Source organism: Brachyistius frenatus, unplaced genomic scaffold, assembly GCF_029030835.1.
Source record: "Brachyistius frenatus isolate BFR_SWC_R1_liver_20210118 unplaced genomic scaffold, ASM2903083v1 Contig_124, whole genome shotgun sequence".
NCBI classification, from domain to species: domain Eukaryota; kingdom Metazoa; phylum Chordata; class Actinopteri; family Embiotocidae; genus Brachyistius; species Brachyistius frenatus.
The window spans coordinates 459,950-475,423 of NW_027210723.1; the positions used below are offsets into that span (position 1 = coordinate 459,950).

At 39.3% G+C, this 15,474-nt stretch overlaps 2 protein-coding genes across 3 annotated transcripts; one reads left to right on the top strand and one right to left on the bottom strand.

The window, feature by feature from the left end:
- The first annotated feature begins 3,848 nt into the window (after positions 1-3,848).
- bag2 (BCL2 associated athanogene 2) lies at positions 3,849-6,934 on the top strand. The gene is made up of 3 exons (XM_069713932.1): positions 3,849-4,080; positions 4,420-4,529; positions 5,453-6,934. The coding sequence occupies exons 1-3, from the start codon at positions 3,959-3,961 to the stop codon at positions 5,845-5,847; spliced, it is 627 nt and encodes a 208-aa protein (XP_069570033.1). The 5' UTR covers positions 3,849-3,958; the 3' UTR covers positions 5,848-6,934.
- A 765-nt stretch (positions 6,935-7,699) lies between these two features.
- On the bottom strand, positions 7,700-14,800 carry rab23 (RAB23, member RAS oncogene family). 2 transcript variants are annotated; one of them, XM_069713931.1, is made up of 7 exons: positions 14,472-14,800; positions 11,905-12,137; positions 11,241-11,326; positions 10,814-10,970; positions 10,605-10,687; positions 10,420-10,512; positions 7,700-9,182 (listed from the first exon to the last, which is right to left on the bottom strand). In XM_069713931.1, the coding sequence occupies exons 2-7, from the start codon at positions 12,057-12,059 to the stop codon at positions 9,109-9,111; spliced, it is 648 nt and encodes a 215-aa protein (XP_069570032.1). In that variant the 5' UTR covers positions 12,060-12,137; positions 14,472-14,800; the 3' UTR covers positions 7,700-9,108. The 2 variants fall into 2 exon arrangements, with proteins under 2 accessions (XP_069570032.1, XP_069570031.1); XM_069713930.1 differs by lacking the exon at positions 7,700-9,182 and adding an exon at positions 9,937-10,288 and having other exon boundaries at positions 14,472-14,799.
- Between the last annotated feature and the right edge of the window lie 674 nt (positions 14,801-15,474).

A 15,474-nucleotide genomic window follows, 5' to 3' on the forward strand; every position in this document is an offset into this window, starting at 1 on the left:
CGACACTGCAGGATGCCTCGGCTGAACTTGTGACCACTGGGCTGGCTGCGTCTCCAATTGCAGTTTGTTTTCATCGCAGACTTGAAATCCAGTGCTTCGTATGCCCCACTCTGTCCTTTTCTTAAGTGCAAACCAAAGTTTCTATTTCTACTGTGCTGCTCATAAATCAACAGTATGAACAAAGACGTCATCACTTTGCGCCACAGAGTTGGAGTAATATTAAACTGTGCTGGAGGAAAACTGTAATACCTCTCTGAGTGAAGATAAAATAAGTTTCGAGGTCTGTTTTGTACTCTTATTTCTGTACACTGGCTTGACTACAACCACTTTCCCAAATGGAGGTCCTGTATGACTGCAGCTGCAGTTATGTCAACAGACCTTTGCTCTCTGTTGTCTCATGTTGCCTTTGAAATCATTAATGGGGGACTAATTCCTTTTGAAGTGGATTCACACTGCAAATATGCTTTGTGATTTATTTAGTTAGGACTTAACTGAAATATGTATTTCAAAAATAGGTTTTATTTGTTTGTTTTTTTTACTATTTTGACCACACATTTATCATCGTCACTTGTCCATGAATTAGGATTAGGAGGTAAAGCATGCATGGAGGAAGCTAATTGGCACTGGACCTTCTAGTTTGTCGAATTTAGCAACTACCATCTAATGACAAGGTCAGAGGTGCAGGTTCTTTTAAGAATTTGAAATGCCTGCCTCTGCCCTCTTCTCAAACACTGGTGCAGGGACTCCTCTCATTTATATGTAAAGGCATTCATTTAGAGAATCATTTCATTTTCATCAATTTATGCAGAATAATATAGAATCTTTATGTTGGTCATTCACAGAAATCCATATCATCATTAAATAGTGCCAAGAGTGGTTTAGTGTGGAGAACTTCCAAGTACAACGTTTCTATCCCAGCTTTGTGTCACTAAGAAGTTCAAGCATTACAATTTACTCTCAGACTTCTAGTATATTTTACTACAGACCCACTTTACTTTTTGTGAAATTTACGGGCAAAAATTAGACTACAGCCGGTAGTATATACTCTATACAATATACTCTATATTATATACTTTATACTATATACTCTATACCAGGGGTGTCAAACATACGGCCCATGGGCCGTATCCGGCCCGCCAGGGGGTCCAGCTCGGCCCGCCGGATGACTTTGCTAAGTGTGAAATTTACAGAAAGACATAAAGTGCATTTCTATGAGAATATGGAGGTTTATGAGAACAAACGTTTTGTAATTTTTTTTTTAATCGATCCAGTAATTGCTTCAAAAACAGCGTAAATGCGACGTCTGCTCCGGAGGAAGAAGCGCTCGCTGCTAGGGAATCTGCAGAGGAGAGCCCGGGCAGATAAACAGTGGGCTGATGTCTGAGTTTTTGGTCTTTATGTTTCTAGTTTATTGTTGAAAGACCTTAAAGTAGGGTTTATCATCCAAAAACCTTCACCAATGATTTAAACATAGAGAAATATTGTCGTTATTATGCTATGATTTTACTGGTCTGGCCCACTTGAGATCAAAGTGGGCAGTATGTGGCCCCTTAACTAAAATGAGTTTGACACCCCTGCTCTATACTATATACTCTACAATATACTCTATACTATATACTCTATACTAAAATGACTTTTGGGTCACTTTTTGGACGACATGCTATAGTATGACTTTTTTTGAATATTTTGGACGACGTACTATAGTATGACTTTTTTTTATCATATTTTGGACAACATGCTATATTATGACTTTTATATATATTTTGGACGACATACTTTGGATATTTTGGATGACTTTTTTTCTTTTTTTTTTTTTTTTTTTTTTTTTTTTTTTTTTTTTTTTTTTTTTTTTTTTTTTTTTTTTTTTTTTTTTTTTTTTTTTTTTTTTTTTTTTTTTTTTTTTTTTTTTTTTTTTTTTTTTTTTTTTTTTTTTTTTTTTTTTTTTTTTTTTTTTTTTTTTTTTTTTTTTTTTTTTTTTTTTTTTTTTTTTTTTTTTTTTTTTTTTTTTTTTTTTTTTTTTTTTTTTTTTTTTTTTTTTTTTTTTTTTTTTTTTTTTTTTTTTTTTTTTTTTTTTTTTTTTTTTTTTTTTTTTTTTTTTTTTTTTTTTTTTTTTTTTTTTTTTTTTTTTTTTTTTTTTTTTTTTTTTTTTTTTTTTTTTTTTTTTTTTTTTTTTTTTTTTTTTTTTTTTTTTTTTTTTTTTTTTTTTTTTTTTTTTTTTTTTTTTTTTTTTTTTTTTCACTTATTGGAGTATGACCTTTTTCTGAACTGACATGCATGCCTCAAGTTACTTCTTACTGTGAGGCAACTGCTCTAACCATTGTCATACTATACCATGTTGTCTGAAATATGAAAAACAGTCACTTTGGGGGGATTTTTATTGTTTGAGTTTTGCATTGTTGTTGACCTTTGGTTTGTTATTAGTATAACTGCTTGTACAAACCCAAAGCAGTGTGGCTTACCTTTAGAGGGACTCGCTCTCCATGAACCACATGACTTACCCTTTGAGGGATTTGCTCTCCATGAACCGTGTGGCTCATTAAGGAGACTCGCCCTGAACCATGTGTATTAACCTTGAGCTGGACTCAACCCCGTGTCTTCATGAGGTCATTTCCAGCTCTGAAGTTGCGTAGTAGACCGCTGGACTATCTCCGGCACCAGAGAATGAGTCGCGGCAGGAGAACATGTTTCACGGAGTTCACTCAGCGCTTTCCAGTGACTCAACCGACAGTCTGGTTAACTCAACAAGTAAAAGATTCACCAAGGTTGCTATTAATGGTTCAAATTCCACTTTGGCCTGTTGATGGTGATTCAGCTTTTAGTGAAGTTGAAACATTTGGAGAAATTGAAAAAGTTTTGCATACACTACACATTACAGGAAGATATTTAATATCACCACAGACCCCCTTGAAAACACGTATATCTACTATCCAAAGAATGTCTGTGGCAATTTTGGTTGCATTTGAATGAATATTTATGGACGGTGGAGATATAGGTTGCACTGAGCCAAAGATTTGTCACAATGCTGTTTAACTCCTGGGGAGATAGATGGTTCAGTGGTTAGCACTGCTGCCTCTTAGCTCGAAGGTTTGGGGTTCAATCTCACCCTTCGTCATCAGTTGTTGTTTTTTTAAATCGCCACGGGCACACCGATCGACAAAAACTAATTCTTTTGATAATTTTTAATCCCAAACATGTAAAGAGTGAACTGACTCAATTTCAAGTCAGTCCGACAAAATCCCTGGGAGGAGTTTGTTAAAGTACAACGTGCGAATTACCAAAAATGGCAACTAAATTAAAAACGGCGGACTTCCTGTTGAGTTGACGTCATGGTGCTATGTAACTTTTTTGTATTTATAGGTGTGATACACATGTCCACCAAATTTCGTGCATGTAGGTAAATGTAGCAGCTGGGGCATCTCTTTGGGGGGCACTAGTGAGCCATTTGGCCACGCCCACTCGCGACTCCACTACAATAAGACATTTTTCACCAGGAGAGATGTGTGTACCAACTTTCATGCGTTTTTGAATATGATAAAGCCTCCAAAAATGTAGTTATTTGCGGAGAAAAATAAGGAACGAAAATAATAATAATTCCTTGGTTAACAATAGGGCTTTCGCACCTTATCGGTGCTCGGGCCCTAATAACAGTCCCTCTATTATAAGTGTTAGAAATAAAAAAGGTAACCTTATCACAACATTTCTGAGGACCCGGTAAGGGTTCCCCTTGGACCTCGACGGGTCCTCGGGCCCGAACTTGGACACCACAGCTCTGGGCTCCTCGGGAAACTTCTACGAGGAGTGCGAGAAGGAAGTAGCAGCCCATGTTTGGAAATGTCCCTGGGGCGCCGCTGCTCCTGCCGGAGGAGCTGCACTCAGCCGGACAGCTCAGAGCGCCGGACGCATACAGGAGTTACTCTCCGGGACTGAATCAGAATCAGAATCAGGAGCTTCCACCATCATGGCTCAAGCTAAAATACAGGCGAAGATGAACGAAGCTCCCTGCAGCAAGTTCAGCCGGACAATGTCCATGGCAGATCGCTCCGTACGGCTGCTGGAAAGTTTGGATGAGCTGGAAATAAGGTACAGTTAAGTAACAGGCCTTCACGTGTGCGTTACGGACACTCGAGCAGCTGGTTTAAGGACTGTCAAGTTGTAGACTCTACTGTGTGGCTGCTCCCTGCCTCTTAACATGTTAAATAAATGTAATTTCGAAAAGAGTACAGGCGAAATCATCGTTAAGATGTATGTATTTGCGTAATAGACACATTTCATACGGTAGCCTAACGTAGATCGACTCCTCTTGTTGTGCATTTATTGCTATTGCCTCATGATAATAACAACCCATTCGTTTTACAGTGAAAAGATGCGGTTGCAAATGCACGGCACTAGTCATTAACTGTTGTCTCTTGTCTCTGTCAGGGTGGAGGCTTTACGCGAAACAGCATCGGCCATGGAGCAGGAAAGGGAGTGCATCCTGGAAATGATTCAGTCCGTACAGAATAGTCAAGAAATGCGTAATATCTGTGCCGGTGAGGCCACTGACACTCTCAACCTATTTCTCATCATAAGTTACACTGTGATTACGTTGGAAAGAGTCAGTATACAAACTCGCCTGGTATCATTGCTGTATTGTGAATTATTGTATTTTTTTTTTTTTTTTCAGCTGCTCTGATGTCGGTGTAACATTGTGATCCAATGAGGTTATGCTTTGAAGGAAACATTGTGCTTGGGTGGTGATGTTATGAGTCTCGGGGGGGATTTGAAAAGAGCAAGGCAATAAGAGCTCCACCCAGTGCTGCACTCACAGTTTTCATTTTCCTGCAGATCATTCAGCCCGTAAATTAAAGGATGCACAAAAATGTAATGGAGACCACCTGATTATATGTATTCTAATGTTTGTTTCCACAGAAATCTGGATTTGAAGTCTTCCATACATCAAAACAGTACTCATTGTAGCGATGATAGGGAGCATACACGGTGTTTAACCCAACATGAACAATAATCTAATCAGTGCCGTGTCCATGCCATAGATAATACCACTGAACATACTGTCTATAATGTGCCGTGTCAATTTGTTGAGACCGTTGTTCAGCACAGTAGTAGTAATATATAATGATGATAATAGTCAGCACCTCTCTTGAAAGTTTAAAAAAAAAACAAGTACAAGTTTCAGTGTGGTTTATTTGTGTGGCCATCCTGATTGGCCTGGATTCACTCACCTACATATACATCTCTGGATTGTGGGAGGCAGAGCACAAAGATAAGCATGGAAACTCCCCACAGTGAGGACAAGGTGAAGGATTTGAAACTTTGTGCTGTGAGGCAACACTAAATCTACGTGCTACCCCTTAAAGTAGATCAGTTAGGTGTTGATAATTATTGTATCCAACACAAAGTTATTTTTTTCCCCCCCTGAAAGTTGCAGCATTGATTTCTTTCTTGTATCTTCTAGGGGAGAGAGAAGAGCTGAGTTTAACCGCAAACCGTCTGATGGGCCGGACCATTTCCGTGGAGATCTCCGTTGGCACAAACAGAAACGCCCAGCAGGAGGAGGCGCTGCGCAAGGCCACATTGATCATAGATGAAATAGTGAAGAAGTTACTGGACGACATGGTTGATGGCCGTCAGCGGCTGCTGGCCCTGCACGCCGCCTGCGTGACTGAGGCGGTGGCCATTCCCATCGACCAGAAGTTTCAGGCCATCGTGATCAGCTGCGCTCTGGAAGACCAGAAGAAGATCAAGAGTAGGCTGGAGACTTTGGTGAGGAACGTCGGAAATGCCGAAAAGAACATCAAGATTATGGATCATCAAAAACTTGAGGGCACAAATGCTAATGGCAGTCAATAAGATCTGTCGCCAAAACATACGATGTGTCTTGAATGTCTTTTAACATCAGAAAGATTTGTTGTAATCCTGTACTAACTTTCAGAAGGACTCTAAATGTAAAACCGAGACCAGTCCCTATGGGATAAGTGCAGTAACAGTGCCTTAAGCAAAATATACCACGATTTACTTTCTATTATTTACATCGACCTACTTAATACTGATTGGTTCATGTGTAAACACCGTACACATGCATGTTCACATACACACTTCTGTAAGACAGAAAAAGATACAACGCACCATTGGAAGTTTGGCCACGGTTGATTTGAAAACGCAGTGCTGATAATCAACTTACAATTAGGTGTCTACAACGTGTCAGAAGATAAAATACCAAATTTTAAATGATACAGCAGTGTGAAAAGCAGTTGATAAGATATTTTGTTACGAGGTTAACGTGACAAGGAAAGTGACTTATTGGACATCGGGGCTGTGCGATGTAGACAAAATCAAATGTCACAATATTTTTCACCAAATACTTCAATATTGCAACAATATTTGTAGCGACGACTATTGATTCTTTCAAAACCGATCTACATAATGAGATTTTGTAATGAATAATCACTAATAATCAGCATGTAATGACTTTGTTTATAGAGTGAAATAATAGAGCAGCCAGAGCGGTCGGGTAAATTCAGAAAATGACATCACTTCAATACATGTCATATCACGATATTCCGATATCTAAAATCTGAGAAGATATCTGATCTCATATCATATTGTGAAAAATTATGATATAGGCCATCGCCCAGCCCTTACTGAACATCAGCACCGGAGCATCCCAGCACAACTAAAAGAACAGACCTAATGAAAACTGCTTGAGCTCATTAAACTAATCACACCGGTTCATCCAAGTTGACAGACCATGAATCCAGTGATGGAGTGTCATTTTCCGTCTCACAGCCTCGCCTTTCACCAGGGTAAGGATTTTGGATGTGCACACACTACCTCTTTGTGTGAATTAACACAAGTCACGTTAAGCTGTGGATTTTGTTTGCACAAAGCAGTTTTAATATCACGTTTGTCAAAAAGTAAATAAAAAAAAAATTAAAAACCCCACATCGTCTATTAAGCGTTTGAACTTAACTGCTCTAATAGAAAATCCCACCAGTACTTGTATTGTCAAGCTGTTAGCTGGTTTTCAGGGGATGTATTCGACTTAAGCTTTGAAAAGCTTAAATGAATGCTTACGTGCACTTAAGGCTTGCACACAAATACAGTAGAGGAGGCAGGTACCTCCGTTTTGTTCAGTCCAGTCTATACATGGTGGCACCAAATATATTTGTATAATGGAGGTCTCGTTAAAACGATCAGTTACCGATAGACAAAACGGTGTCTACAAGGTAATGGTGACATACACTGCTAGTCACAGTAACCACGTACTAGTCTGCTTTATGCATTTTTGTAAAGTGACATTAAAGTCTTAACTCAGGTCTAGGAGCTTTCAACCACATCACACGTTCTTCCTCATTGGATGGAGGTTTTTTTTAGTTTTTTTTTTTTTTTAGCATACTTCCATCTGCAGAGGAAGAATGCGGCATGGGGTTGAAAACTCTGGGTAAACCTAAAGTTCTGATTTTCCACTGTTTCCAGGAGCTAGACTGAACTTCAGCATCCGCTATGGTGAATTATTAACTTTAAAAAAAAAGGCACAGGCAGCAACACCGTCTTTTACCAACACCGTTTACATTTCTGAGATATCTGTTGTGTCTCTATCCAAATGCACCTCCAGGCAAAAAAATGTTTTCAATGTTTATAGTTTGGTTAAAAGATTCCACTGGCAGGAGAGTATTTGTCACATGAAATTATACAAAGGATGCCCAAGAAAAAAAAAAAGTAAAGTTTTATTTATGTCAGATTGCCATCAAACATTACCTCCCAAACATAACACCAGGTGCACACTCAGGTGGCACATTTAGGGTTGCGATACATTTGTAAAAACAAAACTGCAATCAGTGTCACGTTTCGTCCAACTGAAAGCGCACATAGTGTGATGGTTCGTCCACCTAAATGTAGAAAATTGGTTTTATGAAGTCATGAGTGAAAAAGTAGAATAAAAGTAAGAGACAAAGATTACACCTGAGTGACAGCACTTGAGTATGATTAGTTTTAACATGATTCTTTAAGATTATATGCCATCTTCATGATAAAGTGCGCTAAACCCATTCAGACAAAATGCAAAGTAAACACGATGGTACAAATGAGAGGAAGCTTGAGAAATCCTTATTTTCAGGTTCACAGCGAGAGGAGGGATTAAAATGCTTTCTGGTGGTTGATGGATGGAGAATGTAAACATAAGACGAGGCGTTGATTGAACGTTCACTGATCTAAACAACAACAATAACAACAACAAAAAAGGCCTGCATGCGTTACAGTTATGCCACTTTCTTTTTCTTTTCTCAAAACGGCAGTTTAAATGAGAAAGCCTGAAATGTGACACAATCTTAATATCAATGATTTAACCGTGGAACACATTTTAAGCACCTTTTGGGATTTTCACAATATATTACCAAATGAAAAAAAAGAGGAAGAATGAATTCAGTCCTATTTGAAAATAGATCTGAGATTTTTTTTTTTTTTTTTTTTTAAAGAAAGACAAAAACATGCATGCCCATGTGTACTCATGTCCTATGTATGTTGAACTTATGTAAAATACTTACAACTGTAACCAGTAATAATGAAATATTACTCATTTCAGACAGGAGATTTAACAGAAGACTTTCCCATATCACATTTTTCTTTGTGCTTGATAAACCAATATGCTCCAGATAAAGAGTTGTCGAAAGAAAAAAAAAAGAACAAATTAAAAAGGCTTGAGGCAGAAAAGGCAAATAACACACAGCTCACAGCTGGCTGTATTTAAGACCGGGCATTAGTTTTGAGAGATCTTTTTGGGAGTGCCCTCATTTAGGGAGAAGATACTTATTTTTTTGCATGTTCAGGCACACAAAAGCACTTCATCTGCAAAGATTCCCATCCTGATGGGCGCTTTTTTTGTAACACCTACAGGGAGCGACAGTTTACATTCTGCCCTAGACTCCAGACCACAGACATATCTGAGCAGTGAGCTTTTCGAACTTTCTGGCCGCACTCCTCCTCCTTTTTTTTTTTTTTTTTTTTTTTTCCATCAAAAACAAAAGTGATATTAACAGAGTAGAAATGAATACGATACAATACAAGTGGGGGGAAAAAAAGCAGAATTTCATACCAAGTTTGATGTAGGAAAGGTTAGAAATATAGTGAAATCTGGTTAAGTAGGATGTGAAAATGTACTCTTGAGGCCATCCAGTGGGCTGTCAAAGCTGTAAAAAGTAAACAAAAGGATGGTTAAAAATGTAAACAATCAAAAGCATAGTGCTGTAAGTGATTATAACTTGAAGTACTATGACTCAAGGTCAGAGTATCATTAAATTAACATCTGAAAGAATGAAGAGTGAACAAATCTGTAAATAAGTGTGAGCAGATATATATTTGTGTCAGTGGTTATTGATATTTGGTTACACATAGGAGCACATTCTATTTATTCCATGTTACATCCAGATCACTGCAGTGTTAATATTTAACCGCAGCTCAGAAAGAGGAAATTTGGCACTAAATATCATTCAACACTGTTGTGCTTCATACAAAAATACTAACGCACAGAGATTTCACTCTGGCTTCCATAGGGATAAACAGTATAGTTTGAACCATATTCTGTTGCCACTTAGAAAAATATGGTACAAAATAATCTGTGTATCTTTTACAATGCATGCCAACATATTGCACAGTTGAAATGTCAAACTCAAGACTTGAGTGACTGTAAAAAAAAAAAAAAAAATCACGTAGAGGAGCGAATGTTTTCATATAGTAAGAGTGCAACCTTTGCTGTTACATATATGATGAGAGCTTTAATATATATCAAGTCATATTTAAGAGGAACCTCAGTCCACCTGCACACTCGGACGTCATTTTAGTTGTTCAGTTAACGAGCCAACATGCTGCAGCCGCAGCTGCTTTTTCTCGAGTCGACCGCAAAGAGGACCCAAAAGTGTGCAAAGGCTGACAAGGATTAGTGCGCAGATCCCCGATAAAGAACCGAGGCTGAATCAGAGGAACTACAACCATCAATGTTGGGGAGCAGTTTAAGATACAGATTAAACGTCAGGTTATTAAAGTAGTTTATTTCCCAGTCTGTGCGGGCTTTGGTCTCTAACTGTGGCTACCTCGATAGAATACAACAATGACCAATCTAGTCTTAGAAATAAAAGTCAGTCGCTAAAATGTAAAGATTTCCTCTAGAGTAGGATGCAGCTTCCGAAAGGATTTTTATTCTTCTTGGTTCTCTGTTTGTTAGGTCGCAAAGTGATGACTTCTCTGCCGTTGCTGGAGCTCTGGCTGCACACATTACTACTTGTGGTATTAAAGACACCTTTGGAGGGGGAGAGACACAAAAAAAAAAAAAAAGAACAAAAAAAAAAGGATTTAGGAAAAATGCAACAACATAAAAGGAAAAACACTTTAAATGCAGCATGAACAGTGACTTGGAGCAAGATCCCTTACCTATTTTATTGCTGGTGGTGTGGACCACTTCTGTCTCCTCTGCAGTTTGCTGTTTGAGCCGCTGAAGATACTTTTCAGCTAGGTACTTAAAAACTAAAACAAGAGAAGCAGACGAAATGTTTTGACAGTTAATATCCGGAGCGACGCCGATTCGCTTGCGGTAGAACACATTTTCAGGAACCCACCTTCGTTGACATTAAGGTCCTCTTTCACTGAAGCGCGATAAAATCTCAGTTTAAGCCTTTTAGCCAAAGCTTCCGCCTCCTCGCTGCAATGCAAAGTAAAGAGAAAAACACATTTCCGGTAAGTCTGCTCCTTTCATTACAATTCAGTCATTACCTATTTGTCCTTAACGGTCAACTGATTTGACTATTTGAGAGAATCCATTATTTACTTTTTTATAACAGTATTCTCCAGAAGGTCAATTTTGTTTTGCACCAGGACTGTGGGAATATCTCCAACTTCTGCTTCCACCTTCTCCCTCCAGCTGTCAATAGCCTGAAACGACTCCCTGTCTGTAGTCGAGAAGACCAGCACACATGCCTGGGCGCCTGGAACGCAACAAAGAAACAAAATTTACATTGTTTATAAATGTGATGCACGATCCTTGTGAAGGATGTGGAGACACGGAACAACTCTTTCGGGCGTTCACTTTTTAGCTGTGTCACGAGTGCTAGTGTGGGTGCTTTGGTTGAAAATCATGCTTCCAGTGAATCATAAAAGTCTGTGACAAATACCAGCGGACAGGGAGGTCAGTGAGCCAACGCGGCAGTGTTATATTTGTAAAAGTGTGTGTGTGGGGGGGGGGGGGGGGATCTTACCGCGGTAGTAGGCCTTGGTAATGGCGTCAAACTCCTCCTGCCCAGCTGTGTCCCACAGCATTAGTCGGACCTCTTCATCGTTTACGCTAAAACAGGGAGCAGATAGTGAAATAAAATGACTTAATCATTCCTTTGCGGTCAGAACAACAACACTACTTTTTTCTGTAATGTTAATGTTCATTTGTCGAACCAGCAATTTTAAGACCTGTACATTTTCACCACTCTATTTTAAGCATATAAACTTCCTTAAAAAAAAAAAATGACGGCCTCTGCCTACAATTCACAACATGGCACCATTTGATATTTCACTATTTTGCTACCAGAGACAGTCTTAAATAATACATTTTAATGCCTTTTAAAGTCGCAAAGTCAGCACACTTGTTCCTTCATGAGTCTTTCTGAGTGTAAGTACAGACATGCAGTATACACAACAAAAGAGATCAACAGGATCCAATATTCATGAATATGCACTGAATAATCTGCAGCTTATCACGTGTTTGTTATTGCTGACTAGACAATTCTTTATTAGACACGTGTGTGTGTTTCCACGTTGGCATATTTGGAGATAAACACAGTCACACCAGATGGCTAAACTGTCCAGAGACTTTAAATACAGGCTGCAACTGATCAGACAAACGGAACCTCTGTGAAACAAGTCGCTTACAGGATCTGCCTTTCCAGGAAGTCCACTCCAATAGTCTTTTTGTAGTCCTTCGTGAAAATGCCTTTGCAGTAACGTTGGATCATGCTGGACTTGCCGACAGCTCCGTTGCCAACGACGACCACTTTGATGGCCACTTCCATGTCCTCCTCCAACATGGTGGCGATGTCTGGCTGGTGTCCTCGGTTCCACTCGAGTGGGTAGTTTCAGTGATGTGACACAAACACATAAACCAACTGAAAGTGGAAGACAGACGCAACATGAATGCAAGCGTGACACATGTTCACATACTGTAAGTAAAACACATTCAACAGAAATAACAACACGTGTGTGCAACTTAAATATTTAACACCTTGTGATTTGGTGAAGCCGTCAAGTCAGTGACAGTTATGGAATAATTGAAAAGATACGCTCAACGTCAGGTCTGAGCATATTTGCGGCAGTGTGGTCGTTGGTTACTGCACAAGAGCTGGTAAAGTCTCATTTACAACCAAAGTTCTGCCCTCTATAAATGCTACTTGAATTATCAACAGAAGTCTATAACTTAATACAATTTTTTTTTTAATTTTTTTTTTAATATTTGATCAGTAAAATGAATCAATAACAGATTAGAGGCTCCATCCGGGATATTTAAGCATCGTAGCATTTCACTTTTTCCAGCTGGAAGCATTGACGACGCTGGTGTGTGCTAAGGTGTAAGAACTCTGCTTTTATTAACCCCCATCTTGTGAACTTCCCCCTTCCCGGTACCCTTTTGTCGCAATTCACCCCTGACCCTCCGCTCCACCCGCTCCACCCTGCCGGGCCGGTTGTTCCTCTCCTCTCTCCTGCTCTCCCTGTAACAGGTGACCTCAAGTATTTAAACTCATCAAACTCTGCTCCTGGTATCCTCCCCGTCCCGCCGTCCTCCCTGTCATTCACATGGAGGTATTCTGTTCGGCTCCTGCTCACTTTTATTCCTGTTTTCTCGAGTGCATACCTCCGACTCTCCATGAGGCAATAACATACAAACCAAAAATGTAGAGGATGCCTTGCGTCACTTGAGCTATTAAATGGTCTATGTCAAAATAGTGAAATTATCAGAGCCTAAAGCCTTACAACCGTTTTATTTTATATAACTGACAGTCACCACTCCCAAAGTCACCCCCTTTCAACGTTTACAGCTTGTCAAAATAGAAATTGGCTTACTTTCACCACTACGGGTTTCAACAACAATTTCACTGCGCTCTAATAAATGGTTTTATTTACACAACAGCTGTAATTATCGAGACTATTATGCATGCACATTGAACTGACTTGTAAATTGTACGGGCCACTTGACTGGAGCGTGTTTGTTTTTCCATCAGGACTGAAAAGAGCAGACTGCACATAGCAACAGCTACATGTGTGTAGTGGCTGAGTGCAACGCTAAACAACATATTGTGGGAAAGCTGTTCTCGGCGGACACTCGCAACCTGCTGCGTGACTGTGGCGTCCGACAGCCTGTCTGCATTTGAGTCACAATATGCCAGCTGGTAGCCAACAATATTCACCGGCTATAATTGAGCTGCATGACGCCTACGTTGTTCTGACACGCAAGCAACACATGGCGTAAAATAACACAGCCTGCTCTTTTGGGATTTTAAAATCAATTCATGTCAAAATGTACATTTAGATTTCTCCCCAGCAATCGTTTCAGTCGATCCACCTCATCTTAAGTGAAGACTCAAGACCCCCTCTCCTTTCTTTCAACGCGGACTCACAAACCAAGTCACACATTTGCAGTGCTTTCATATCTCAAGCGTAATCATTTCTACATTTAAATCAGTTTGAGGATCATACAAACTTCCAAGTCCAAGTTGGGATGTTGTGAAGCTGGCTGTGTACTCTCTGTTGCTTTGTGAGCTCCGGACCAGAACAACGTGATTTTACATTTAGAGGAGAGCAGTAACAGCGTTGGGAAATATTGGGTTGCTTTATTATCGTAATCTGTGATTTATATCGCGCATTTTCTACAGTCTAACGAGACAAATAATAAATCAAGCTTGTACCGCAGTCATTTCTCAAATATTTGGGGACGGCAGCTGAAAAAGATTTTAATTTTTTTTTTTTTTTTAAAAAAGCATTACAATGCATATAATCTGACTGATTTCTGCGATATTGTGCAGAAAACCCTTCAGCTGGACAGTGAGTCATGTTCACAGATTCAGCATTACTTCGTCCAGGCCTCCAGACGGTTGAAGGTAATAATAAATACCTCAGGGCACAGCTGGAACAACATCTGCTCCGACATGTAACTGAGCCACTCCTCTCTGTCACGGTTTACTCAAACTCACATATCGGATAAGTCTGTGAGGGGACTTAAGTTTGAAGTCAACTTTTCTTTTTTAAAATTCCTTTCTTCGCCCGAAATCAGAAATCAGACCCTTTTTTTTTTTTCTTTCCGGTTGGAGACAACGACCTGTTGAACAGCTGTCAGGAGGCTCTTCAAGTCCTGAACAGCAGCTGGTGCAGTCCGTTCAAAATGAACTACAGCAAACGGGGAGGATGATAAACAAACAACAACAACAACAAAAAGAAGTGTTTCGTACCTGTAAAATCAACTCATCCGCCAGCGTTAGATGAGCTCACCAGCCAGCCGAGAGAAAACAACAACAACAACAACAAAAAAAACCCTCTCCGCTCCGGCCCGCTGTGGTTTCAATCTAAGGACTGCGGCGAAACTCAAGTGTTTCCCGCTTCAAAGCGGAGCGGGTAAAGTTTATTTAACGTCGACGACTGAAGAACACCTACGATGTTTACGGGATGGAAATGCATTGCTGTCTGTCCGCGAGCCTGTGTGCGTTTCAGCAGCTAGCTTGCGCTGCAGCACGACGGGGGGAAGCTAACCGGGCAACCGCACGAGCTCGCTCACGTTTGTTGCTAAGCAGCGGAACCAAAGAGTGCACAATGCGAGCGGTGACGTCGCGACCACGTGACTCTCGGGATCGTTTGTGGCTCTGAAGTCACGACGGTCAATGCTGAAGTCCTGGTCGGATCATTTTGTTTATAATATATATATATATATATTATTTTTTATAATTATGTTTGATACAATTTGCGGACTGTTCAGACCACATTATTGTATATAATATATATATAGATATATACTGTACTGTATATACTGTGCATTTTATATTTAATATTTTTACTGCTATTTTATTGCTTTCTATTATTATCTTATTGCTTCCTGTATGCTGCTGTAGCGAAAAAAAAATTCCCCTCGGGGATTAATAAAGTAACTACCTAACCTAACCTAACCTAACCTAACATTAACAAGGGTACAAATATTACATTTTGGAGCTAGACTTGGAAATTCAAAACTCAATTACGTCCATTGGCCACCTTACACCAGCACAGTCTACTTTTACAATGCCTATCGTGTTACGTTGTTATTTAGATTGACATAGAGGTGTTTAAAAATGATATGTTTTCATATAGTTAGTGATGGTGTTGTACAAAAAAAAAAAAAAAAGCCATTAGTCTTTCTTGTGAATTAGAAACATCTCTCATAATGAAATAAAAAATAGTATAATATTTTATATATAAATGTAT

Bases quoted from the DNA above. Each gene is read 5' to 3' on its own strand.
- bag2 (XM_069713932.1), top strand. From the start codon at position 3,959: ATGGCTCAAGCTAAAATACAGGCGAAGATGAACGAAGCTCCCTGCAGC. The intron at 4,081-4,419 runs GTACAGTTAAGT...TGTCTCTGTCAG, and splicing joins TTGGATGAGCTGGAAATAAG to GGTGGAGGCTTTACGCGAAA. The intron at 4,530-5,452 runs GTGAGGCCACTG...TGTATCTTCTAG, and splicing joins AATGCGTAATATCTGTGCCG to GGGAGAGAGAAGAGCTGAGT.
- rab23 (XM_069713930.1), bottom strand. From the start codon at position 12,059: ATGTTGGAGGAGGACATGGAAGTGGCCATCAAAGTGGTCGTCGTTGGC. The intron at 10,688-10,813 runs GTAAATAATGGA...TTTGCATTGCAG, and splicing joins GAGAATACTGTTATAAAAAA to CGAGGAGGCGGAAGCTTTGG. The intron at 10,513-10,604 runs GTGGGTTCCTGA...CTCTTGTTTTAG, and splicing joins GGACCTTAATGTCAACGAAG to TTTTTAAGTACCTAGCTGAA.